The sequence below is a fragment of the Puma concolor genome, chromosome C2, assembly GCF_028749965.1.
Source record: "Puma concolor isolate L17-30 chromosome C2, mPumCon1.1.hap2, whole genome shotgun sequence".
In the NCBI taxonomy this organism is placed as follows: Eukaryota; Metazoa; Chordata; class Mammalia; order Carnivora; family Felidae; genus Puma; species Puma concolor.
This window is the reverse complement of record NC_141675.1, coordinates 43,999,718-44,026,677: the sequence shown is the minus strand read 5'-3', so window position 1 is coordinate 44,026,677 and position 26,960 is coordinate 43,999,718. Positions and strand designations below refer to the sequence as shown.

Below are 26,960 nucleotides of genomic sequence, written 5' to 3'. Positions count from 1 at the left end.
TAGCTCTGAACTACATGGCAAGCAAATAGCTGTGGTTTCATGATAAATTTATTAGTTCAGAGTTAAATGTAAAATCTTAGGACAGCAATCACTTAATAGAATGACATTTCTCAGGGATGCTTATAGTATTTTATGGAGTACATCATTTAATTATTCTTAGTAATACAGTGTGGGAAGGCATTTCCTAATCAACAAAATACTTTTACTAATACATAAATTATTTAATACAATAGTATGTTCCTATGGCCTTGAATACTACATAATATTTGCTTACTTGATTTTTAAATTGGTTTTAGAATGTTCTATGGCCAACTGAGTTTCAGAATCTGACCATTTGTCTTTTAAAATATTTTTTAAGGGCAAAACTTTGACAGCCATTGCAGTAATTCTTACCAACTTCCATGATGGCAAACCTCTTCCTGTTGAGAGAATTAAAAAAAGTCAACTGAAGAAGGTAAAGTATTAGAGTGTTTTCTCCGAAGTCTCTGGTTCATTTTAAGACCTTTTAATTTTACCATTAAAAAATAATTTGCCAAAAAATTGATAATATCCAGTGTTTTCAGAGAAACGGTGAAAGGCCTCTCTTATGTGTTGCTGATAAGAGTGAAAGTTGGATACTAAATTCTTGAGGGTAATTGGGTAATATATATCAAGAATCCTAAAAGTGTTTATAATCTGTGATTTGGTAATGCCATTTCAGAGAAACTGTGTAAGAAAGTTATTAGAAATGCATTTTTTTTCAGAGATAGAAAAGTACAAATCTCTCCCCCGAACCCCAGCATTATTTTAAAGGCACAAAAGAAACTACTTTCAATAAGGTAACAGTTATGTTAATAAATAGTCATAAAATTTAATATTATGCAACTACAAAATCCTGTTCTTTGAAGAATACTTATTTTTATGATATTTTTAGTTTAAAAAAAAAAAAAGGCCAGGTACACATTTATGAGTTGAGTCCTCATTTTGGAAAGGCATATTTATGTATGTCTGAATATAGTCACACACAGTGCTAATTGTGTCCTAGTGATGATAACATGGGTTAACTTTCTTGATACTTACCTAATATATATTTTTACACATGGCATACAAACACAATATATTTATATTTAGTTTTTAAGAATTAAAAGTGAGTTCATTTTAATGGAAAAAATAAATGTTAGAATGAAACAATTGTTTTTCATTCTCAGATGAAAATCCAAAGAACTTAAAGTAGGAAATAGCTGAGAAAATGGCATATGCAAAATAACTTTTTTTTTTTTTTTGACTTTTCTAAGTTTTTCTTTATTTTTTTAAGGTTTATTTGAAAAAGAGAGAACAGGGGAGGGGCGGAGAGAGAGAATCCCAAACAGGCTCTGTGGTGTCAGCACAGAGGCCAACATGGGGCTCAAACCCATGAACCACGAGATCATGACCTGAGCTGAAACCAAGAGTCAGACGCTTAACTGGCTGAGTGACCCAGGTGTCCGAAATTTTTTAGTTTTTAAAGAGGCTGCATATCAGTTTCCTGCCACTGCATATTGAGAGTCTATTTATTAATTTCTGCACTTAGTTGCATTTTCTTCTTTGTACTTTTATTGGGAGTTTAACTCTGTCATTTGAATGTCTGAGATTCAACTGCTTACCATGAGTAGTTTGATGCTTTACATCCTGTTCTTCCTAATTTGGTAATTAAAACAGAAGAACATCACCTAAGACTATACTGACAGCTTCGGTAGCAATTAATAGCTTAAAAAATTATCATCAGTAAGGCTTTTCCTCCCCACCACCCCCCGCCCCAGAATCAGCCATGCATTTAAGGTATTGTGTTTAAGTAGGAAGGTTTTAGGATATTTAGTTTGCCCCATTCCTTACAATTGAGGCTAAAAACATGATTTCCAGCTAAGAATTTATTGCAGCAAAAATTACACTGTTTTAAATAAATTTAGATATTCCAGGCTTACAGAGTGAAATGTCACTGATTTAAGTTCCATTAGATTGGAATGTAGTATGATTTAATAGGTTGGACTTCGTAGGTTTACATTTGAACTCTCAGAAGAAAAAACTTACTGAGCAAAATCATTTAATATAAAACAGTAACGTAAAGGACATTTTTTTTTTTATCATTTAATATAAAACAGTAATGTAAAGGACATCCACATGTATTTGTGGATGAATCTCTAGATTCTTTTTTCCATGTTGTTAAATATAAATGGTTGTACTAATTATTGAAGAAGACTAGGTATAACATTTGGTGAGAAGCATTTTTAACATCAGTTTCTTGCACTGGGTGTTGTATATAAGTGATGAATCACTAAAATCTACATCTGAAACTAATATTGCACTGTATGTGAACTAACTGGATTTTAAATAAAAACTTAAAAAAAATCCATTTGTCTAGCTTGTAAGAAAAAAAAACAATGGTGTAATACTGCTCTAATAAAAATGACAATTTTGGATTGTAGTGTATCATGTATTTAATATTTAATGGCTGTGCAATCTTAAATAATAAATATTTGACATTGGTTAAAGTAAAAATACCCTGAGCTCTGAAAAAAAAGACAAAAACTTATTTATCTAAAATAATTCCTCTAGTTATATTTTTCTATCTATTTTAGATTTTCAACATATTTAGACTCATACCATTAGAAGGAGATGGATCTTTTCAACTACATTTTTAGTAAAATTTAACTCTGGGATTTTATAAGATGTTTCAAATTTTATTTTTTTTAAACTAAAATCAAACTATCCATTATTAGCCCTAATCTCAGCAGAAATTACTTTTTACTCTTGACCACCAGTTCTAATCTCCATTCAGTATGACTTCATCACCTCTCTTTTTCAATGGGAAGAATTAAATTCAAACCAATTGGCATTTGTCATTCCTCCCTACAGAATCATTAAGTCAAGAATTAAAGATTGGAGGAACCCTTCCCATTAGAATCATTTAAAAATATTTTTACAAAGAGATATAAAATTGTACTTTTATAGAAGTTTTTGTACATATGTCTGCATTGATACATTTTGAACCAAAGGGATATACATGAAGGGTAAAAGAAAAAGTCCGGGCTGGCAAGAAAATCCTCAATAGAATATGACAGAAGAGAATATCCTAGTACTCTAGGATCTGTACTATTGCATCTACCCCCTGGGAGTTCCAGAGAACAAGATGGCAATGAGGGCCTCATTAAAGATAAGTTATTCACTCAGTAGGGACTCTTGGTTTGAAAGTTTGTAGTCTGAGAATTCCTTTTAATTCTTAAGTAAATTCCATTTCACAAGTGTTTCTTACATTAATGAATATGCCATTTATAACTGAGTTTTGTTATTTGTATTTCTTTTGAACAGATAAAGACCAACTAGTGTTCACTTTTGAGATAGCTGTGAAAAAAATTTTAATTGGTTTATTTTTCCTCTTCACTTAATGCATCTCCCCCAATTGCCCCAGAATGGGATAGCAATATAAGTAATCTTTATTATGTAAAGCAAAGCAGTATAAAATAGGATGCTTTTTAAGTTTATTTAAAACTGACAGCAGTGCTTTGTAAGAAATATGCCTTTTCATCCAGGAGTGTAATGTTAACGATCAAACTATGAAACTTGGAGGAAATACCAGTGAAAAGGCAGATGGACTAATCAAAGGTAAAGTTTACTTTTGAACCGTGACCCCATATTTGATTTAAAATTTTCCAGTTTGATGATGTAATTCAAGCTCTGGCTTTGTAATATACAAAGATTTTAGATATTTTTTTCTAAAAATCTCGGGAGAACTGGTAGGAAAAATCTCATCAAGGAGGTCATGATGGAATTGGGTGGTTGTATACCAGTCAGAGAAGCTAAGGAAGAACATTTTTGGTTGAGAAAAAAAATTCATGAAAGGGCAGTAAAAACAAAAGAACAACATAAAACCTATTTTGTTCTGGGACCTCAGAGTAGTTTGTGTTAATAATAATGTAATATGCATGAATAATAGCAGATAAGAATAGAAAGATAGGTTAGAGCCAAATTCTGAAGTTAGAGGATAAATGAAAAGAGAACTCTGGATTTAGCAGTTAAATAGCTGGTGTAGCTGTTAATGGCCTTTGGAAAATTAATTTCTGAAGATTGGTTAGAACAGAAAAACTGAAAATATTTTCAGACAGAATAGTAAGTGAAGAATTGGAAATGACAGTTGTATGCTATTATGTATTTTGCTAAGTTTGAAATAGGAGAAACAAAAATCGTTGGAAATGAAGGCAGAGTTGAGGGTTTTTTTTTTTTTTTTTGCCGGGGAGAGCATTATGAAAGAAACCCGTGGGTAAGAGATGTGGGATAAAATGGAGAGAATAATTTTTAGGCCTCTTGGTGGGGGCGGGCAATGAGAACAAGAGCATAGATAAGTGAATTAACGTTAGAAGGAAAGAAAGTAAGGTTGGTGGGAAATATTTGAGGGAATTTTAAAAAGGTAGGAAAATTGGGATTATAGAAAATGGTATTCAATTTTCTTTGAAGGTGAAGTAGGTCATCATCTAGGAGTCAAGGGAGTGAAGAATCTAGGCAAAGGGTCCAGTATATACCACTGTGGTGAGTGGGTAGGGAGGCTGAGTGATACATAAGAGTTGCTAAGTGACACAGGCAGCAGGTGAGATTTGAAAATGTAAACTTGTAATGCCACCTATTTATTGTTCATTTTTTTCCAGCAGCTCTTAGCTGCCTTGGTGTACAGCAGGAAATTCAGCCAGCCAGTTTGGGAATTGGCTGGATGACTACAGGGGAAAGACTGGGTACAAGAAATTGAAGGTATTTTTTAGTGAGAATATACTATACTTAAAAACTAGTAGAGAGAATAGCTGGCTGATTGAAAGAAGAGGAATGAAGATACTAAGAAAGTTGAACTATTGAGTTGGAAAACCAAAGTTTTAAGGATACTCAGTCAAGACAGTTTACTAATACTCTGTATATTTGTCCTTTTCTTTGAAATGAAAGGATCTAGATGTAGTGGAGAACCCAGTATTTCAGATGTCAAGGGAAAGAATAAATATCCCAAGTCAGAATTGTCTAGCTCCCGCCCCAAAAGGTAAATTTTGTTATGGTTTGATTGTATGTAATATTTGTTTAAACTCTTTCTCCATTTTCTTATATATAGGAGAGAGATAAGACCATTATATCTCAGTTATGTAGTTCTTTCAAATTCATTCTGTTATTTGAAACTACCAAAATCACTGTTACTTAGGCAGGTTGGGTGTTCCTATTTTATAGGTGAAGAAAAGTAATACTAATCTATAAAAGAAGTGAATTGATAGTTTCTAATAATCACTTAACCTTTCTACCACTTTCTTTCCTGTTCTTTTACATAGGAACTAAGATCTAGCTTCCAAGTTTTTTGTTTTTGTTGACTTTGGAAGAGTTTTCCTATTATTTTCAGGAGATAAAAACTGACAGCTATTTATTAGATGACTTGGTAGAAACACTCTGTTCATCTCAGTTCTTTCTCTCTTCACCTTTAGTAGAAATAAAATATGATGAAGTTATTTATGGAGACTATTGTGTTAATGTAGACTAGAGGGAGAATTTGAATAAAGCGCATAATGCTCCTCTGATGTTAACTTGAATCTGTTAACTTTATAAATTTCATTTACCCTCTGAAATAGGTCTAAATGACTTTTATTTGTACTGTATTTTCTACCATTAATATCTGCAGATGTGATTTCAAATCTGAGTCTCTGTTAGTCCAATAAGGATCTCAAAAGTGGGGATTTTAATTGTTTTCTTCATTATTACCTGTCTTAAACTGAGCACAAAACCAGGGCACCTCAGTTTCTCATCTGGATCTCAAATCTTACAATTCTGAGCTGACCATGATGAGCCTGAGAATAGCACTATTAGGTTGACCAGATAAGATTAAAGGACATAGAAATAAAAATAAAGAGGACATGGGATAAACTAATAACCAATACATATGATAATTTATACATGTATGTTACTGTGCAACAGGCACTATTTTAGAGGCTTTGCATATAGTAACACATTTTATCCTATGAAGTGAATTGTATTTTTGCTCGTATTTTCCAAATGAGGAAATTAAAGCATAGATGAATATTAAGTAACTTGCGTAAAGTCACATAGCAAATAAGTAGCTGAATGGGATTTGAATACAGGCAGTCTGACTCCAGAGGCCGTTATTTTTAACAACTTAATCACTGTAATGTACTTTCTACACAAAATACATAAAATTTTTCATTGTGAATTATATTTTTCTCTTAGCTGCTCATTTTATATTGGAATTATTTTCTTTGATAAGAGTTATTCTTAGTTCTAGTTTTATATAGGTGTTTCATTTGAATTACTGAATATTAAATTCAATATTAAAATTATTATTTTAGAATGGTTTTCTTTTTCAAATTTAATAATAGTGGTACTGCATTTTGTATATAAATGTATCTGGTTATGAAAGCAAAATGCTTTTTAGGAAATTTTACTTTCATTTGTCAAAGTTCCTTGAATTAAAACAATAGGAAGCATTATACTGCTTTTATTAAAACTTATGTTTTCATATCTCATTTTATTTTGGTTTGATAAAAAATTTGTGTACACTTTATTTTAGAAGAAAAACTGTTGTCCAGTATATTGAAAGCAGTGATTCAGAAGAAATTGAAACAAATGAATTGCCACAGAAAATGAAAGGTAATGTGAAATGGATTTGATTTGATAATGTGTCCTTTATTCTGATTTCCTACTGTGACTATTTTTATATTTGGTTTTGTTGTAGGCAAACTGAAAAATTCACAGTCTGAGACTAAAAGAGTAAAAGGTATGTATATACATCTCAGTATCCATAATCTACTCTTAAAGATTATTAAAGTAAAACTCCATAGGTTTGTATCTCTCTAGCTTAGAATTCTTTAGTAGCAGATCTTTTTTTTTTTAACTTATTTTTTTCTAATGTTTATTTATTTTTAAGAGAGAGAGAGAGACAGAGCACGAGCAGGGGAGGGGCAGAGAGAGAGGGAGACACAGAATGTGAAACAGGCTCCAGTCTCTGAGCTGTCAGCACAGAGTCCGATGTGGGGCATAACCCACGAACCGTGAGATCATGACCTGAGCTGAAATCAGATACTTAACTGACTAAATCACTCAGGCGCCCCTCTTTAGTAACAGATCTTAAACTTGACTCCTGTTCACATTTGAACTATTCCATGGAACTTATCAAGGGTGGTAAATGAATGAGGTAAATTGAAAGATTAGTTTCAAATTAAAATCTAAGAGAAATATTTAAACTAACTTTAAACACAGTAATTTTTACCACTTATAAAATTACTTCAATAAAACCTTATTTGCATATATATAAGTTATAATTACAAAAGTTGGGTGGGAGCATCTTCTGGGTAATAATTGTTAGTTCGTATTGTCATACAGATGTAAAAATAACCAGTATCGTTACTTTTATGTGTTACTTTAAAACATAACTCTTTATTTTTCTTTTCTTGTAAATCAGATCATATTATATTCCTAATTAGTTGAGAAAGTGTATTGCATTTGGAAAATAACTCGTTACCACTAACTGATCTGAAAATTTGGCAGCCTCATCATTAGAAGTCAAACACCTGTTTCCTTGAAAGTATTCTTCCACCTGGAAGCTGATTCACTTTGCATATGGCTGCTCCTACTTTCACATCTCTTCTCAAGAGAAGTAACACTTTATGATAAGTGACTACATATTCCTTCTCTGAGTTAGAATGATTCTTTTTAGTGTCAGGTCACCAGATATTTTGTTTGTATTTAGTAGTATAAGCTCTTAAGATATAGAGATATAAGCACAGGGGAGAGTTCGTTTTCCAGTATCTTAATGATTCTGTGGTTATTTCAGCAGGATCTTCTAAGGTTAAAGAAGATGCAGAATTTGCATGTGCACTTATTTCAGCTACCCCTGCAACAAAAAGGAGAATGTTGAAAAAAGGTCAGTAAATCTTACGGTTTTTTAGCTTTCGTTTTTTTCACTGCAAAACAATTTTAACATGGTACAAGAAGTTTAAAAAGTAAAGAAAAGAATGGGGTGCCTGGGTGGCCCAGTCGGTTAAACATCTGACTTCAGTCTAGGTCATGATCTCTCCATTCCCAACTTCGAGCCCCACATTGGGCTCTGTGCTAACAGCTCAGAGCCTGGAGCCTGTTTCAGATTCTGTGTCTCCCTCTCTCTCTCTCTGCCCCTTCCCCACTCACACTCTGTCTCTCTCAAAAGTAAACATTAAAAGAAAATTTTTTTTAAAGAAAAAGGTACAGAATCCTGTTGTTCTTGGAAGTGCATGTTTATGTGTTTTCCTTCTAATACCTTTTCTTTTGTTAATTCTGTTTATTTTAGTTAGGTCAGAAATATGATGGAAAAGAGATCCTTTACTCATCTTAGTAGTAGAAATATTTTCTTCTACTGAAGTCCTAGAGCAATTGATGGCTATTTATTTTTTTCATTAAAATATATATTAGTGTTTATTTATTTTGAGAGAGCACACATGTACAGGGAAGGGGCAGAGAGAGGGAGCAGTGGCATCCTAAGTGGGCTTTGCTGTGTCAGGAGCCCTATGTGGGGCTTGATCTCATGAACCAAACTGTGACATCATGATGTGAGCCAAAATCAAGAGTTTTGGATGCTTAACTGACTGAGCCACCCAGGTGCCCCTTGATGGCCCTTTAAAACCTAATTTAATATGAATTCTTTAAATTGTAATATTTAGTTCTTAGTATGAGTAGAATTTTTCACTTATGAATGTTAGTGACCTTTATTATAATTTTATATTTTGCAATTCATAGGAAAACACTGTAAGACTCTAAATATTTGAGATGCAAAGAGATTGATCTCTAGGGTTAAGGAGATCTGGGATGAGTTACTATTATTTCTGTGCCTTAGTCTCCTCTGTTTTACATTTTGGGGATATACCAGATAAAAGTCTGTTTCATAGCTTATGTCTAATGGTGGGGAAACATAAATAATTGAACACAGAACTTTAAATAATAAGCACTGTGAATAAAATAAAGGTGGATAGTAAAGAATGATGAAAGGGACCTGTTAAAGAGGTTATTTGACGCATCACAGAATGATGTTGGTCTAAGAATCAGACAGGAATGGAAAATAGGGGTGCCTGGATGACTTAGTCAGCTCAGGTCACGATCTCACAGTCATGGGATCAAGCCCCCTGTTGGGCTCCACACTGAACGTGGAGCTTGCTTGGGATTTTCTCTCTCTCCCTCTCTTCTGCCCTTCCCGTGCCTGTGTGCACATTTGCTCCCTCCCTCCCTCCCTCCCTCCCTCCCTCCGTAGCTCGCTCTCTCTCTCAAAAATAAATAAACTTAAAAAAAAAGGGATGGAAAATACAGGCATTTCAAGTAGAATACTCAACCCTAATTTTAGAAATTTTAAGAAATGTGGAATTTTCTGTTGAGATAGAATTAAGATAGAATTCAGTTAGAATTAAGTTCACACACAGAAAGTTCTTTTTCCTTGCAGGCACACAGCCATAATAATAGAAGAGAGAAACTGTAAAAAATCGTAGCTGTGAAAAAACCCCAAAAAACAAAATAAGCATATTTCTGGAAGAAAAGCAGAATAGAAACAAAAATCAGTGAGTGGAGACAGAAGTGATATCTTGTGGTAGACAGTGTTTTCTAAAATAAGACACAAAAAATTATAAGGAAAAAATTGATGAAATTCTACTACATTTTAAATTTCCATGCATCAAAGTGCACCATAAACGAGGTAAAAAATAAGACTGAAGAAGATATTTCTGGTAAGTGTAACTTACAAAGGATTAGCATTTAGAATGTGTAAAGAAACCTCTACAAATCCATTGGAAAAAGACAATCCAGTAGGAGAAGAGCCACTAAGAATACAAATGTACATTCCAAAGTAAGAAAACACAACCAATAAATGTGGGGAAAGATAGGCAGATTCAGTCATTGAGGAAATCAAATTAAAGGAACAGAGAGGTACTATTTCACCCATTATATTTACAAACATTTAAAAATCTCACAGTGCCAAGTATAGGCAAGGTTGTGCAGCAACAGGAACTCCCAGGTACTATGGAGTATAAATTACCATGGTATGAGCAATTGGGGCAAAAATAATGAAGATAGATAAATCACCTAGATATGTAAAAGGATACCTGAAAAAAAAAGTTTTTATTGTGTTTTTTAGAAAAATGTTGAAATAATATAAATACTGTCCAGTAGGGAATGGAAAATAAAATTGTAGTGTGTCCTTTTATAGGGTGCCTGAGTATCCTTGCAGCATGGCAGCTGGCTTCTTCCAAAGGGAGTGATCAGAGAAGGGGGGTGGGGGCGGTGGGGGGGAAACTTAATCTCAGGAGCGATGTACCACCCTTTTTGCCATATCCCTAACAGAATGTGGGAGGGTACCATGTGAGGTTGTGACAGTCAGAAAGTGGATATTATTAGGGGCCATCTTGGAGTCTGGTTACCACATTATAGCACAGATTCCAAAAACTGCATAGAACAAATGTTATCTTAATAACTATGAGTAACAAATACTTATCAGGAAATATTCCAGATTTTTTCCATGTGCCCCCTCTCAATCATAGTTCTCCACCTCCCATAAGTAATCAGTGTCTAGATTTGTAGTTATTTAAAGTGACAAGGTAAAAAATAATAAATCGACAAGGTAAAAATCTAGTTCCTGTTACTTCATCATGGCTGGAAACAGAAGTCTATCTGCTTCATTTTAATTCTTCCTAATTACTCTTTTCATAGAAGCACATATTGCCATATCTTGACTTCATATATATGCAAAAAAAGCTGAAGACTGTTTCAACTGATTCACTCTTTCAGGAGCATCTGCAGTAGAGAGTTCAAAGAAAACTGATGTTGAAGAGAGACCAAGAACAACACTGATCATCTGTCCACTTTCTGTGTTAAGCAACTGGATTGTAAGTCTTCACAGCCTTTTAAAATGTGACATAATTTATATTTTAGTTTTCATCTTGAAAAGTATTTTGTTAAAGTCATTCATTAGGAGAAATATGTTTGGTCAGCATTCTATGTCTGAGTCAGAATAATTTGTTAGGTGACTCGGGGTTTTATTTGCTGAATTGAAGTACTTCTTTTTTTTGAAGATTTATAGTAAAAGAAACTTCATTAATTATTATCATAAGATTTGGTTTATAGTTCTTCCTCTGCCATTTCTGTCCCCCAAGGTAGGAAAAGTATATAATTTTAAGATTCCACTATGTTTATGAACTATTGAAAACTCTTTTCTAAGAACTACACTAGCAATATCTTTTGTTTATATAACAACTTGTAACATTTAGTGAACTCATATGTACTCCGTTATTCCCTAAGCTCTTCTCATAGACTTTCTTGTTTAGTCCTCACAACTATTATTCTCATTTTCCTGGTGACCAAATTGAAACACAGAGAAATTCAGGAACTTGCCTAAGATCATCCAGCTAATAAATGATGGAGCTAAGATATAATCTCCAACATTCTAATTCTAGAGCCTATGCTTTTACGACTACCAGAAAATTTTTTTTCTTCCAGATTGAATTTCTATTCTAGAACGTGACATTAGAATAGAACCTCTTTCTGTGTTATATATAAGGAACAGCTTGGTTGTGTTTCCTTTCCAGTTTGAGCTTCAAGCTGCATGTTATAATGAAATAATGACTATAGGAAGCATTGTGAACATAAGGACCACTGGATGTGAACTTCTCTTCTTGCCATGTCAAAGGTTATTTGCATCTCTCCTGGCCTTTTCTCCTCTAATCTCAGAGGTGGAAGAGGTCCCACTCTTTGTAAGACCATTATCTTAGTCTAGGCATTGGATTCCATCTCTTTCCACCTTTGCATTTTATCTGTTATTTTTCTCTTTCCCTGGTTATTTAGTCTCTTCCCAGTGGCTTTTTCTTGACACATACTCAGATCTTTTTCATTTTTAACTACTTCCTCTTGATTATTTCTCACCTTTAAGTTGCTGCTCTTATCCTTTCCTTCTCTGTTGTACCTTTTGGGGTTTAATTTCCACTTTGTGCTTTTACTTCTTAGCCTATAATCTGGCTTCTGCCACTTGTTCTCTAACTTGCTTTGGAAAAGATTAGTAGTTATTGTCTAATTGTCAATTCTGTGCCTCTTTATTTTCTTCTTGACTTTTATGTACTCTTGCCTTCTTTGGTTCTTTTTATTGTAAGTTTTTGGTGTATATATATAGATACAGATACAGATTTTTAAAATTAACATCTTTTTCTGATTTGTGTGTCATTTTTCCTCTTGAGACCAGAGTGAGGTTTAGTTCCCTCTTGCTCTTTTTTTAATTCCAAAAAAACTATCCTCTTTTTTTTGAGATGTAGTTCATTGTGGGAAGGACAGTACACAGGTACTAGAATGACAGTTTCAGGGTGAGGTTTACAAGTATTAAGGAAGTATAAACAGAACTATGAGTCTTTAAGAGCTTGGGTTCAGGATATGTTTTTTAAAAGTGGCTGGTCAGTATTTCATTATAATTTAATATTTGGAAAACAGCAAAATTTTTATAATATAAACTTCAGAAAGGAAACCTTGGCAAAGTCTTGCCTACTGAGATTATGGAGAAAACTGATTTTTAAAAGAATGAGAGCTGGTTGGGCATATATGGAATCCTGGCTGAGATTAAAATTTTGCAATCTCTCAATAAGCTAATTCTTCCTAACCCCCAAGTAAATGACCTAGCACCCTAATGAGTAGGCTAGAACTACCTTATCATCCTTTTGTTGTCTTCAGATCTGGGAAGGAATACAGTTAAAGCTATAAGAGACCATCACACTTCCACCACATACTTATTCTGAATACTTGGGCAAGTTACTTCTCCTCCCAATGGAAAATGAAATAGTATCTATTTTATTCATATACAGCACTTAGCACAGTGACTAGAAACTCAATACTATAACTCTCTTTTTCCAGGAAAGTTAATTGTTTTCTATTTCAGTTCTAGTCCTTTCACAAATACGTTTTTTTTTTTTTCCATTTCAAAGCAGCCCATTGATTCAGTTTTCTATTGGATTCTTTCTCTTTTCCTTTTCCACCGGTTTTCTTAATAAAATTCTCTGCATTTTCACCTTAAGTCTTTCATGTTTTATCCTCTTTTCTTAGTATTTATTCCTTCACTATTTCAGGTATCATTCTCTCTTCAGCTCATAGTAGTCTGGTTTTTGCTCTCACCCTCTGTAGTAACTGTGAAGGCCTTCAGTGACCTCATTGTTGCCGTGTCCGCTGAGTTCCCTTTTTCTTTACTTCTGCTCTGACTTTATTTTTCTTTTTACAGCATTTTGTTATGTTTTATTTTGTAAGACATCTGTAGGCTCCGTGCAGTTAGTACAGAGCCTGATGTGGGGCTCAAACTCAAAACCATAAGATCATGCATGACCTGAGCCAAAATCGAGTCAGATGCTTAACCAACTGAACCACCCAGGTGCCCCTAAACCTTTTTCAGAGAGAGGGAATGAACATAAATTACAAGTTAAAAAAAATCTACCTTGTATTCCTTCTTGAAATTTTAATACTTTTCCCCTCCCCACCCTGTCCAATTTTGTTGCTCCCCCAGGTTTCTGACCACTACTTTTCTCCCATGGTTTCTATTTAGTCTGCCTTTCCCCCCTGCGTAACAAGCACGGTATCTTTTTTGAAATATTAGAAAAATTTTTAAGCAAATCTGCATTTACTTAAACAAGATTCAAGAATTTCAAAAGTTTGCCACATTTGCTTTGTTTTTTTCTTTGCTGGAATATTTTAAATCCTGTCCTAGTAGAAACAGAGGCCGACTGTTTAAATACTATCATTTTGTAGGCTCTTCCCCTAACCTTCTTTTCTCATTATACATGTTCTTAGAATATCTTATTCCTAAGCTTCATGTACTGTCTGCTGATAACTTTATAAAGTCCATCTCTACATTGTATTACAGGCCAATATTTAAATATTTGTAGTATACATCTCTAGTCAGACATTCTGTAGTGGCCAAAAATTTTAAATGTCTAAATAGTAATACTATTTTTTTCTCATTCTTATACCTACTTCCCCTTCTTTTTTTAAACTTATATCTTTATCACACAGTTCTAGGCACTCACTTTAAGTATTAAGGACTTTTTTTGTTTTTTGTTTTTTTTTCATATCCCATATTTATGAGTCCTCAAGTCCCATCAGTCTCTTTTTTTTGGTATCTTTCTTTCATACCTGTCCTTTTTATTCTCTTCTTACTTCTGACATTCTGGTTTAGGGGTTTATCATCTCCCACCTAAGAGTGAGAGCTTTGTTTCTCTGGTGTCCTTTTTTTCCCCAATCTAATCATGATTTTTTTTTTCCTGCTCAGTCTCTCAGACCTATTGTTTTCGTGATTTAAAAAAAAGTCAAGTGCTTTAAATTGATTATGTCCTCAGAGAGCGCAGGGACTAGGTCTTATTTTTCTTTTTAGCTATACCACCCTTCTGGTTGATAATCTGACCAATAGTAGGCCTGTGATAAATGAATAAAAGTAGATACTGAGCTTGAAACTCTGCCTGTATTCTTGAAAATATTGGTTGTTCTTTTGCTGTTTAATTTTGATATTATCAAGTTTACTTCTTGGGAGCAGTAGAGCCTTTCTGTTAATACTAAATTTTTAAAAAATTGATTACTGTTTAAAAGACATTTGGTTGTTTTTCCTTCTAAAAATGAAGTGGCTGCTCATTGGTAGGGCCAGGCACAATTTATATAGTGTATTATTATGGCGTATATGTCAGTTTTCCTGACAATACAATAATAATTAGTATTGTTATTTTCATGGTTGTTATTTTAGTTTAGATAGCAGGAAACTTGATTTTATGCAATTTTAATAGTTTGATTTGTGATACTACTGCCAGTACAATACTTTTTTATATTATTCCCGACACTAATCTGCTTACTATTTAAAATATTTCTAATTTTCTTCTAGGATCAATTTGGACAACATATAAAATCAGATGTGCACTTGAATTTTTATGTTTATTATGGTCCTGACCGTATAAGAGACCCAGCCTTGCTTTCAAAACAAGATATTGTTTTGACTACATACAACATTTTAACTCATGACTATGGAGTAAGTATGCTGAGACTCCTATTTCAGAAGTTGAATTTGAGAAATACACTTCAGGTTTCTAAAGTGTTCTAAAATTCAGACTTTGTGCTCTTTTTTTCTAAATACTTAAGAATATGTAGGAAGTAAATAGGAGATTGTTTCTTAATACTCTGCAAAAAAAAGTTCAGCTTTCTTCAGCTAATTATGAATATTTTCCATTTAGAACACTTAAAGCTACAGTTTTACATTGGAATTGTAACTAAGTTTAGATAGCAGTTTGTAAGTGAATTCTATTTTTTCTTGTATTCTAGAATATTATTTTCTATCACAATGATTTAATTATCTCAGTTTAAAAATAAACTTTTTTTAATAGCTGAAATTTATGAGTTTCCTGATTCATTTAAAAGTTTAATTTTTGTTTGTTTGCCTATTCCAGTCGTTAAAATGTTTTTCAAAATACCTTATTGTCAAAATTTTGGTCTTCTGATAAGAACGTTAACTATTACATAAAAGAAACTAATTATGTTAAATTCAATAATTCTTACTACTGAAAATTTTTCTATCATTACAGTTTTAATCTGAGGTGAAATTAGCTCAGTGTATTGAACCAAAGTCGCAGTAGAGAGCTAGACTACCTAGGTTTGAATGCTAGCTCTGCTATTTCCTAGCTGTAGTACTTTGAGTAACATACGTACTTCACACCTTGGTGCTTCAGTTTTCTCATCTGTAAAATAGGAGTAACTATAATATTTTGTAAGCTTTTGAGCATTCAGCAATTAAAAAAATTGTTTTTAATGTTTATTTTTTGAGAGAAAGAGACAGAGTGTGAGTAGAGGGGCAGAGAGAGGGGACACAGAATTGGAAGCAGACTCCAGGCTCTGAGCGGTCAGCACAGAGCCCGACACTGGGCTCAAACTCAAGAGTGGTGAGATCATGACCTGCACTGAAGTTAGACACTTAACCAACTGAGCCACCCAGGCACCCCGAGCATTCAGTAACTTAACGTGTGTACTGCTTAAAGCAGTATCTACCACATAGTAAGCGTTGATACTAAAAAATAGTAGCAATGTGTATTTACCAAATTACGTGAAGTACTGTTTTACTTCCCTGTGTTTTTAATTCACATGAAACATTTATTTCAGACTAAAGGTGATAGTCCATTACATAGCATAAGGTGGCTAAGAGTGATCCTGGATGAAGGACATGCGATAAGAAATCCAAATGCTCAGCAGACAAAAGCTGTACTTGATTTAGAAGCAGAGAGAAGATGGGTATTAACAGGTAAAAAGGTTATATTTAAAAGATTCTCAAATATGTATCATTGAGTTAGGTAACTTGTAAGTTTTATGTGAATATAAAAAGTTTGTTCTGTAATTAATCATTGAGGTCATTTAATAAAATATTTTGACTTGTTCTTCACAGTTCCCCATGCTATGGCAACATTGAATAATATAATGGAACAATCACTAGATTTCTTTTTGAACCTTGGAGATTGATTAGACACTTTAATTCTCAATCAGAATCTTGATTTCCCTATTTCTCATCTTGAAGCCAAGCTTGTTTGCTACTTGTGACGCCTGTACTAGAAAATGGGGAAGAGGATATAAACTCAAAGTCATTTTTTCCTTCTTGTTAGTACTGCTGGTTTAAAATCAAATAAATACATGTTCTTGGATAAGGAGAAAGTTGAATTCACTGGGCTGTGGTTTTTTTCTTTATTAGTATGGCAAGTAAGAGTTAAAAATTAGAGCAAAACTGTATTTTGAGATTGTGTATGTATTTAACAAAGGATTATAGTTACAGCTTGATAGCGGGTGTGCCTAGTACAGAATGCCTATTTTCAACTGTTGTTTTCTCTGATTGGGTCAGATGGATATTCTGAATGGATATTCTGGTTGTGGAGTTACAACAGTTTTCTGTTATTTTTAGGTACTCCGATTCAGAATTCTTTGAAGGATTTGTGGTCTCTTCTTTCCTTTTTAAAACTTAAGCCATTTCTTGATAGAGAATGGTGGCATAGAACAATACAGCGTCCTGTCACAATGGGAGATGAAGGGGGACTTAGGTAAGTAATTTCATGAAAACGGATTAATATTAGCAACAAATAACTATAAGCAGCTTGAACCAATTGCCACTTTGAATACTATTTTAACTTCACTGTTGGCTTTCTTCTCCCAAAAGCATTTATAGCTTCATGCCTTTGGCTCTCAGAACCTAATGATTGTTGGCTGGGAAGACAAAGATTTCTAACTACCACTAAAACACAAGCTTTTCCTTTCTTTGATATTAGTCTAACTAAAAGGAAAGGCAGAACTTTATGGTCTTTGTGTGTTGCTGTTACCCCTGAAACCACCATTAATTGGTTAAACAGTGGCAGGAAAAACTATATGCTCTGAACATCCAGTATGCACTAAATTTTCATAACTTATCTTGTGTAACTTTATATAGTGGTAATCGAATGGTAGGATATACACTCGCATCAACAAGAGAGAAAGCGATTTCTCATGGAGACATAAATAAAATTCAACTTGGTGATAGCCATTTCACAGGGTACTCCGCTAATAATGTGGTTTAAGGTTTTTGGCTAGAGCAGTGGTTTTCAGAGTTTGGGATCCATTAGCAGGTTGTGAAATCATTATAAAGATGGCAGCTAGCCTTATAAAACAAAGTGAAGTAGAATAGAAGGTTTAAGAAAATAGAGCATATCACACATAGTATTGTTTTTGTGAGATGTTTCTGTTATATGTGTATGTGTGTTTATATAATAATGTTTGCTGGATGGTATGTGTTTCTTACTGTGGTTATAGGGAAAAAGTTCAGAAGCCACCAACCTAGTTTGCAGTACTGTCTGCTTGCTTTTCAGAACCAACTATGTAAATTATAATTTAAGAAATTTTATTTATATTTCAGTGTTAGGAAAAACTTTCCCTTAAAGAATTGATGTGCCTCCTTTTTTTCTTATAATGAGAAGGGAGCATAAAGGTTGTAGAACCTAGAAGGCATTTCTCCCTTCTTCTGAATTGTCACATTGTGTTTTAATTTTTTTGGCAATTTTAAATTTTTTTAAATTTTTTACTTTCTAAAAATTACTTATTTTGTACTGTGATTTTCATATTACTGAAAAAATATTTTTGAAAGTAAGATGTTTTCCCATTCGGAGTTTATGAAATTTAGTATAATGCCTTGCAATTAGTGTAGGTACTTAAGAATTTGAGTGTTGAATATTGAGTGATGTAGTTAACAGAAATAAGTAAAAAGGTTAGTGATTAGAACAAAAATGGGGAGAAGTTAAGAAAAATAAAAGCAAGATAGAAGATTAGACTGTGACAAGTATTGAGTTGAGGGCAATCAGTGCATCGTTGCTACAGTTTTATATTTGTAGAATATATTTCTTATGATATCATATTGGATAAAACTCCAAATAAGGGATTTTTTAAAAACTTACTAGGTTATAAAACAGTAATATATTAAAATACTTTTTTTGTTGTTGTTAAGTCAACTTACACAGAAAAGTTATGTAATTATTTGTTTTATTTTGACTAGGCGTTTACAATCCCTAATTAAAAATATTACTCTTAGAAGAACAAAGACCAGCAAAATTAAAGGAAAACCTGTTTTGGAGTTACCAGAACGTAAAGTATTTATTCAGCACATTACACTTTCAGATGAAGAGAGAAAAATTTATCAGTCTGTAAAAAATGAAGGCAGAGCTACTATTGGAAGGTATGGAAAAAAGAAAGCCATTTTAGAAAATAATTTTTATTTTCTTTCCTATTTAACTGAATAGTATTTTTTAGAAATGTCAGCAGTAAAGTCTGAAGTATACTGAAAGATAATATGCTTCTTTATTTAAATTGTTTTTCATGAATTTGTAGTTGAAGTAAATGAAATTGTGTTACAACTTACCAGGTAAGTAATTCCTTAAGTTAGAAAAAAAATGAAATGATGAATTAGGAATGGCTAGTTAGAAGACCTTGTTGGTTCTATTCCTGGCTCTCTATCATGGGAGTAGATAAAAACATTGAGGGAAGTATATATATATATATATAGAGAGAGAGAGAGAGAGAGAGAGACAGAGATAAAAAACCTATTTAAGGACCAAAACTTTGGGGAATGTGCACATTTAAGAAGTAGGAAAATAGGGGCGCCTGGGTGGCTCAGTCGGTTGAGCGTCCGACTTCAGCTCAGGTCACGATCTCGCGGTCCGTGAGTTCGAGCCCCGCGTCGGGCTCTGGGCTGACGGCTCAGAGCCTGGAGCCTGCTTCGGATTCTGTGTCTCCCTCTCTCTCCGCCCCTCCCCCGTTCATGCTCTGTCTCTCTCTGTCCCAAAAATAAATAAAACGTTGAAAAAAAAATTTAAAAAAAAAAAATAAAAAAAAATAAATGGTGATTCAGGAGTTATTGGTGTAAAATCTTAACATAGGTTCACCAGAATAGTGAGGTGTGTACCAAATTGTAGGTGTAAGGGAATTGCAAAGAAGTAGCAGCTGTAGGTAGGGGTAGACCACTTTCATGAAGTTTGTAAACGGAAGAAGAAAGTGAGACTGGTACATAGGATTGCTGGTTGGTTGCTCTGTCAATGTTTTGCATTTGATTTGAAAAATCTGCCTTGAGAAAAGAAAGCATAGAAGAGACTACACATAGAAAAGAGAATAAAGCAGATTGGTGGATAAAAATGAAGCCTAGCGGGGGGTAAAGAGTACAGTCAGTGAAATATGAGACAAAGGGTATCTACAGAGAAAGGTGGTGGGAAGTTGAAGATAGCTGGATTTGCAGCCATTATAAAAAGTTGTTAAAGTTCTTAGAGTGGGATACAGGCTTCATGTAGTATTGAATATATGTAGACTTTCCAACAACACGTGAAATCTGGGACTTTCCAACAACATGTGAAATCTGGGGAATAGGAGCTGATGACGTAGATTATAAAGGGATTGGGGATTGGTAGAAGGTGAGAAATTCTAGTCCAAGCAAGAACATGTTTGATGGTAGTGCTTATGGAACCAGAATGAGTAGGAGACAAGTAAAGGCAAAAGAGGGCTGAGAAAATAGGCGAATCTTCAAGGTACGAGAACTTCATTGAAATACGAAGCAGGTTTAACAGGAATTAGTTTGAAAAAGATTGTTCTAAGTAAGTGATTTCAGATTTCAGAATTTTGCAGTGGTGATTGAAATTTCCTTCATACTCATTCTTTCAACCAGAATTTATTAAGTGTAATACATTTTGAGATACAACATAATAAAATAGACAAAAGTCTTTACCCTCAATAAGTTTATATTTTAATGGCAGGAAACAGACAATTAAAAAAAATTAAATTTTATGGAAAAAAACTAAAGCAGAAAAAGGGGATAGGAAGTGTTGAAGCTAATAGGTTATTCAGTGAAGACCTTACTGAGGTGATATGTGGGAATAGGTCTAAAAGAGACTGGAATTGGGGACATTTCAGAGGGAACAGCAAGTATAAAGGCCCTGAGTTGGGAGCATGTTTGGTGAGCTTAGAAAGCAAGAGCTTTTCTTTCTAAGCAAGAGCTCACCAAAGCATGTTTGGTGAGCTTAGAGGCAAGTGTGGCTGGATGATATGAGCTAGATGGAATAGCAATGATGTCAGAGAGAGATTGGAGTGGGGACTACATGGTGGTTTTGTAAGGCATTACTGCATATTTCAAGGACTTTGGCTCTTACTTTCTTTAGTTTAGAAAACTTTGAAGGGTTTTGAGCCAGGAGAGTGATATAATCTTACTTTTATTTTATATTTTAAAAGGATCACTGACTGCTGTGTTAAGATTTAGATTCTAGGAGTACGGGCATAGATAGGGAGAAGAGTGGCAGTAGTCAAAGTAAGAGATCATGGTGGTTTTCACTACAGTAGAGTGGTGATGAAGGGGGTGAAAAATGGTTGGATTCTGTCATAGTTTGAAGGCAGAGCCAACAGAACTTGCTGATGGGGAGGGAGACAGGAGTCAAAGATAACACTGAGCTTTTTCACATGAATGTGACTAGAAAGTTGAAATTACCATTTGCAGAAATAGGTCTGTGGGAGGAGCAGAGTTTTTTCAGGAAAGATCGGAAGTTCAGTTTTGGACCCATTGACTGATGCCTGTGAAACTTCTAAGTGGAGATGTCTCATATATAGGAAATTAGTGTTCATGGGAAAGTTCTTAATGTAAATTTGAAAGTCACCTGTGTGTAGATGGTAATTAAAGCATGAGACTGGATGAGAAGAGATCTAACAAGGAAGACAGGAGTGGCTGGTGGAAGAGGAGTGGTGGAGGCTTCTACTCTTATCTGGGACTCAAAAGAGATCGTTAAACTGAAATGCTGACTATTAGTGTAGTAAGTGACCATGCCAAGGAATAGACTGGTTGTAAAGGTTATTCTATTTGAAAAGGTAGAGAAGAGTTAACTATTGAAACCACAGAAAAGAAATAGATTGTTTTAAAAGTTTTCTTTTTCTTTTTTAAATGTTTGTTTATTTCTGAGAGAGAATGAGCAGGGGAGGGGCAGAATCCAAAGCAGGCTCCAGGTTCTGAGCTGTCAGCAGAGAGCTCGACGTGGGGCTCGAACTCAAGAACCGCAAGATCATAACCTGAGCCAAAGTTGGATGCTTAACTGACTGAGCCACCCAGGCGCCCCTAAAAGTATTTTTTTACTATGTAATACATTTAGTAACATTTATTGAGCACTTACTAGATGTTATGCATTCAAGTGCTTATATGTTTTAATTCACAACAATCTTACCAAGTCAATACAATGATTACCCACGTTTTCTAGATAGAGTCTGAGGCACAGTAACTTGTACTAGGTCACACAGCTAGTGAATGACAGAACTGGTGTTTAGATTCAGGCATTTTGGTTCTAGAGCTTGTGAATTTAACCTTTATATTATATTGCCTCTTCTTTGTACTGTTGACTATTTAGAATTATTTGTTGACATAATACTATTACTAATAATAACAGCAGATAGATAGATGGATAGATATATGACTTAACCATAGTCCAGACCTATTCTGAGTGTTTTCCATGTATTAACTTTTTTAATACAACTGTCTTATAGTGTCATGGTAATAATACATACCTCATAAAGATGTGACAGCTGAAGACACAGGTTAAAAATCTACCCGGAGCACCTAGGTGGCTCAGTTAGTTAAGTGTCTAACTTCGGCTCAGCTTATGATCTCACAGTTTGTGAATTAGATCCCTATGTCAGACTCTGTGCTGACAGCTCAGAGACTGGAGCCTCCTTTGGATTCTGTGTCTTTCTCTCTCCCTGCCTCTCCCCGACTCATGCTCTGTGTCTTTCTCTCTCAAAAATAAACATAAAAAAAAAAAAAAAAAAAGAAAAACCTACCTAAAGTTTCACAGTTAAATTGGCAGAGCCAGGTTTTCAACTCAGTCTAGCTCTAGAGTCTGTGCTCCTAATCATTAAGCTGTACTTCTTCTATTGCCTTAATATACTTAAAATGTGATTGTATATAATTTTTGGATTACCCATTCTTCTTTCAGAAACCTGTCATTGCCCTGCTGTATTTTCTGTTGGATGTTTCTATTGAAAACCCTGATTTTATTTTAGGTTTTTCTTTAAAGTCCAGCACCAAGACCTCTCTTGATTTTTTTCTGGAACATGTGATACTGTTTAAATCTGTAGATTCTGGGCTTTTCCACCTCCTCCTTTTCCTGGAAAGTTTTCTTTAAATGTTGTTTTCTGTTCCATTTTTTTATCTTTGTATGTTTTAGATGTTTTTTTGTTTTCCATTGGTATCATTTTATTCTAATCCTTTATATCTTTCTGTTAAATTTTATTTTTTCTAAGTTTATTTTTGAGAGAGAGCGCATAAGCGAGAGAGGAGCAGAGAGAGGGGGAGACACAGAATGTGAAGCAGGCTCCAGGCTCTGAGCTGTCAGCACAGAGCCTGATACGGGGCTCGAACCCACGAGCTGGGAGATCATGACCTGAGTTGAAGTTGGACTCTTGACAGACTGAGTCACCCAGGCGCCCCTGTTTAATTTTATTTTTTATCTTTCTGTTTCCCACATTCTTGCTTATGTTTATGTCCGTGGCTTGTCTCTTTTATGCTGATTTCAATGTGGCTTTCATTTCTCTGATGGTTCACTTTTCTCTTTCACACTTCTGAACTGTACCACCTCAGTTTTCATCTGTTGTTTTGCCATGATAGTAAATCATGGCAGTATCCTGGTTCATAATTTTTATTTGCTCTGTGGCAACATTTTTTTGGTGAGTTTTCTTTCAATGCCATTTGTTCGTCCCTTGCTCTTTGCTGATTATTATATTTGAATGTCTTGAGTTCTTTCTGGACTATTTATAAGAGGTTAATATGAAGGGGGAAGGCCATAGCTATGTCACAGACTAGTAGAAAGTATCCCTGTATAAGTTATGACTCAGGGTTATATATGAGCCTTTTAGGTTTTATTTGGGCTTATACAACAGAGATCAGAAGCTGTAGATTCCTTGTAATATGGAATTTTATGCCCATAATCTTTTCTGTAAACACAGTAGGTCTGTTGTATTTCCTTATTTAGCTGGTCTTCTCTCTTTGGTATAACACTTGTCCAGGGAAGTTCAGACCACAGCCATGTACCCTGTTCTGTTTTTGCATATGAAACATGTTGATTTTCCCCTAAGGGTTGTGCCATCTGTTTTGAAGAACTGTGCTCTGGCAGGTCTGTTTGAGATCTGCAGTCATCTCTCTCGGTATCTTCTATCCAACTTCTATTGTAACTGGCAGCCATTTCTCATATATTTTGCTTCATTGTTACAAGTCTCTTATTTCTTAAAGGTGGTTTGCTTTTCTGTTTTCCACTGTTTTGATTTCCAGAGAAGAAGGGAACAATGCCATTTTTATTCCACTATTTTAGAATAGGGAATAATATTGTTTAAAGGCCTTCATAATATTTAACATTTTTATCTCTAGGTATTTTAATGAAGGGACTGTCCTTGCACACTATGCAGATGTCCTGGGTCTTTTGCTTAGATTGCGGCAGATTTGTTGTCATACTCATCTTCTTACGAATGCAGTGTCTTCCAGTGGTCCCTCAGGTAAGTAGATGTGATTGGTTTACACTATTATATTGGTTAGGGATATTTAAATCAGGATGAGAAATTTTTCATATTACCTAAATACAGTTTCTTATTCATCAGATGAACATTGTTTTTAGAATAGGACTCAAGAATATACCCACAAATTCTTACCAATGAAATGGAGTAATAATGATGTCTTCCAGGATTTCCAGTGACAGATAACAGTGACAAATTGGATTTGCTTTTTATTCTGTGGTAGTATGTGCAGACTATAATGATGCTGTTGTGTAAGGTATATTATGTGGGTTAGCTACTATTCTAGCATCTGAATTTTTTTTTAATTTAAACCATGCTTTTTGCCTATGATAGAAAAAACCTAAATAAGGACTACCCGAGCAAAACTTTTCCCCATATAAGGAAGATTAACTTGTCTAGTCATATTACAAATCTTGCTGTGAAATTAATTTTTCAGCCTTTTCTCTAGGAAATGATACACCTGAAGAACTACGAAAGAAGTTAATAAGGAAGATGAAGTTAATTCTGAGCTCAGGTTCTGATGAAGAATGTGCAATTTGCTTGGATTCTTTAACGGTTCCTGTCATAACACATTGTGCACATGTCTTTTGTAAGCCCTGTATTTGCCAAGTCATTCAGAACGAGCAGGTTAGTTTATGCTAGGTACAGAGTCAGTGTTTGATGGAATGGTGCACTAGTCAGTCTTGAGTGTAATGAAAACCGAAGTCCAACAGATTGTAAAGAGTTGGATTTACTTAGACTTACTAGTGCACCTTTTATGGTTAATTATGTTAGTATTTTATAGGTAATCTGTTTCTTATAATTCCTTTTAAACATAAAAAGACACCACACATTTGGAGGCATGTTCACAGTTAATATCCTAGTTCTACTATTAAGATCATTGCTATCCAATAAATGGATCAGTAATGTGAGACACAAAGGTAATTTTAAACTTTCTAGTAGAAATAGGTGAAGTTAGTGACATTTTTGTTTATCCAGTATATCTAAAATTGAGATTTTTACGTGTTTTTACTTTAAGTGTTCAGAGTGTGGTATTGTACAGTTACAGCACATCTCAGTTTGCCTTTGCTGCATTTCAGGGGCTTGCCACATGTGTTTATTGGCTATTGGATAAGGTAGGTCTAGATTCTTAGATATGGTAGAATTTTTGAAGTGGAATAATCCTTTAAGCAGTTCTTCAGCTGAGGTAGAGTTTTTTTTAAAACATTTTTATTGGTATACTAGTAGGAAAAAATGCCTAAGTCATGATTGTGCAGTTGAGTGAATTATGAAGTAAACACATTCATTTAACTACTACTCTGGTCTCCCTGTGTCCCCTTTCAATCATTTACCTCCTCCCTCCTCCCCAAAGCTAACACCACTAAACTGACTTTTAACATTGTTTTAGTTTCACAGTCTTTTTTATTATAATAGTATTTGGTATGTAGTTATTTTGGAGACTGTTTATTAGCTTGTGTTGGTACAAATGGACACAAAAAATATTGCTTTGAATGAGCCTGATAGGATTTAACAGGTCTTGACTAGCTTTGTAAGCCATCTAAAAAGGAAAAAAAATTTATTTTGAGAGAAAGAAGCAGGATGGGAGGGGCAGAGAGAGAGGGGGATAGAGGATCCAAAGCGGGCTCTGCTGACAGCAGAAAGCTTGATGCAGGGCTCAAACTCACAAACCATGAGATCATGACCTGAGCCAAAGCTGGACACTGAACCGACAGTCACCCAGGTGCCCCAGAAATTTTTTTTTTTTTTTCCTAAAGAAGAGTTTCAACTAGTGTGCTGTAATGTAGTTAGGTTCAAGATACTATTATTTCTGGTTTCTTTACTTGTCTGCAAATAGTACACTTCACCCTGAACAAGGCAGGGGTTGGGGTGCTAACCCCCTGTGCAGAAAATCTGCCCTAAAACTTTACTAATAGCCTACTATTGACTGGAAGCTTTACTGATAACATAAACAGTTGACACATATCTTTGTTATATATTATATGTGGTATTCTTACAGTAAAGAGAAAATACTAAAATCATAAAATTCATTTATAGTACCGTACTGTATTTACTGAAAAAAAATCCTCATACCCATGTTCAAGGGTAAACTGTATTATAATATTTGTTTCAAGCTCCTATTGCTAGTCAAGATGACATACTTTTTGCTCCTTTTTTTACCCAGTCCCACTTGACACATTAGAACATTACATCTGCCTGGAGTTTAGCATGTACAGACTTATCTCAAGTGGATGAATCTAAAAAGTCTAATAAAATGGTAGCTATTAAGGTTTTAGAATTTACCATGCTTTTTAAAAATTTAGGTAAGTTGGGGCACCTGGGTGACTCAGTCGGTCAAACATCTGACCCTTGATTTTAGCTCAGGTCATGATCTCACGATTCGTGAGTTTGAGCCCCATGTCTGGCTCTGTGCTGATGGTGCAGAGCCTGCTTGGGATTCTCTTTCTGCCCCGCCATCGTGCACTCACTTGCTCTCTCTCAAATAAACTTGATAAAAAATTTTAGGTAAGTTGATATTTGTTCCTCTGATAAGCTTCATTCATATCTTATTCTTTTCTTATATAGCCACATGCTAAATGTCCTTTATGCAGAAATGATATACATGGAGACAGTTTATTAGAATGTCCTCCAGAAGAATTGGCATGTGACACTGAAAAAAAGTCTAATATGGAATGGACATCCAGTTCAAAGGTAAAATATACATGGGCAAATATTTGAGTATTTGTTTTACATTTATATAAGGATACCATTTATTAAGATAATTCTTTTCATCCTGTCATTTAAATATTATGCTCTGTTAGTGTTAACTTTTTAATTTTCTAGTGGTGCATTTGAGAGCAAAGAAGCTTCAGCTTATGAGTGCATTTTTTCAG

At 34.3% G+C, this 26,960-nt stretch overlaps 1 protein-coding gene across 6 annotated transcripts in view; it reads left to right on the top strand.

Moving 5' to 3' along the window:
- HLTF (helicase like transcription factor) overlaps positions 1-26,960 on the top strand; it is a 52,020-nt gene that overhangs the window by 16,292 nt on the left and 8,768 nt on the right. For 3 of the 6 annotated variants that reach the window (XM_086674495.1, XM_086674496.1, XM_086674494.1), the window contains exons 8-21: positions 359-454; positions 3,546-3,618; positions 4,942-5,032; positions 6,560-6,639; positions 6,725-6,766; positions 7,823-7,912; positions 10,792-10,889; positions 14,897-15,040; positions 16,162-16,300; positions 16,949-17,084; positions 18,563-18,742; positions 23,948-24,072; positions 24,527-24,717; positions 26,653-26,778. In XM_086674495.1, coding sequence (XP_086530621.1) covers positions 359-454; positions 3,546-3,618; positions 4,942-5,032; positions 6,560-6,639; positions 6,725-6,766; positions 7,823-7,912; positions 10,792-10,889; positions 14,897-15,040; positions 16,162-16,300; positions 16,949-17,084; positions 18,563-18,742; positions 23,948-24,072; positions 24,527-24,717; positions 26,653-26,778 — 1,611 coding nt within the window. The remainder of the gene's footprint in view (positions 1-358; positions 455-3,545; positions 3,619-4,941; positions 5,033-6,559; positions 6,640-6,724; positions 6,767-7,822; positions 7,913-10,791; positions 10,890-14,896; positions 15,041-16,161; positions 16,301-16,948; positions 17,085-18,562; positions 18,743-23,947; positions 24,073-24,526; positions 24,718-26,652; positions 26,779-26,960) is intronic. The other 3 variants (XM_086674499.1, XM_086674497.1, XM_086674498.1) reach the window with 3 other exon arrangements.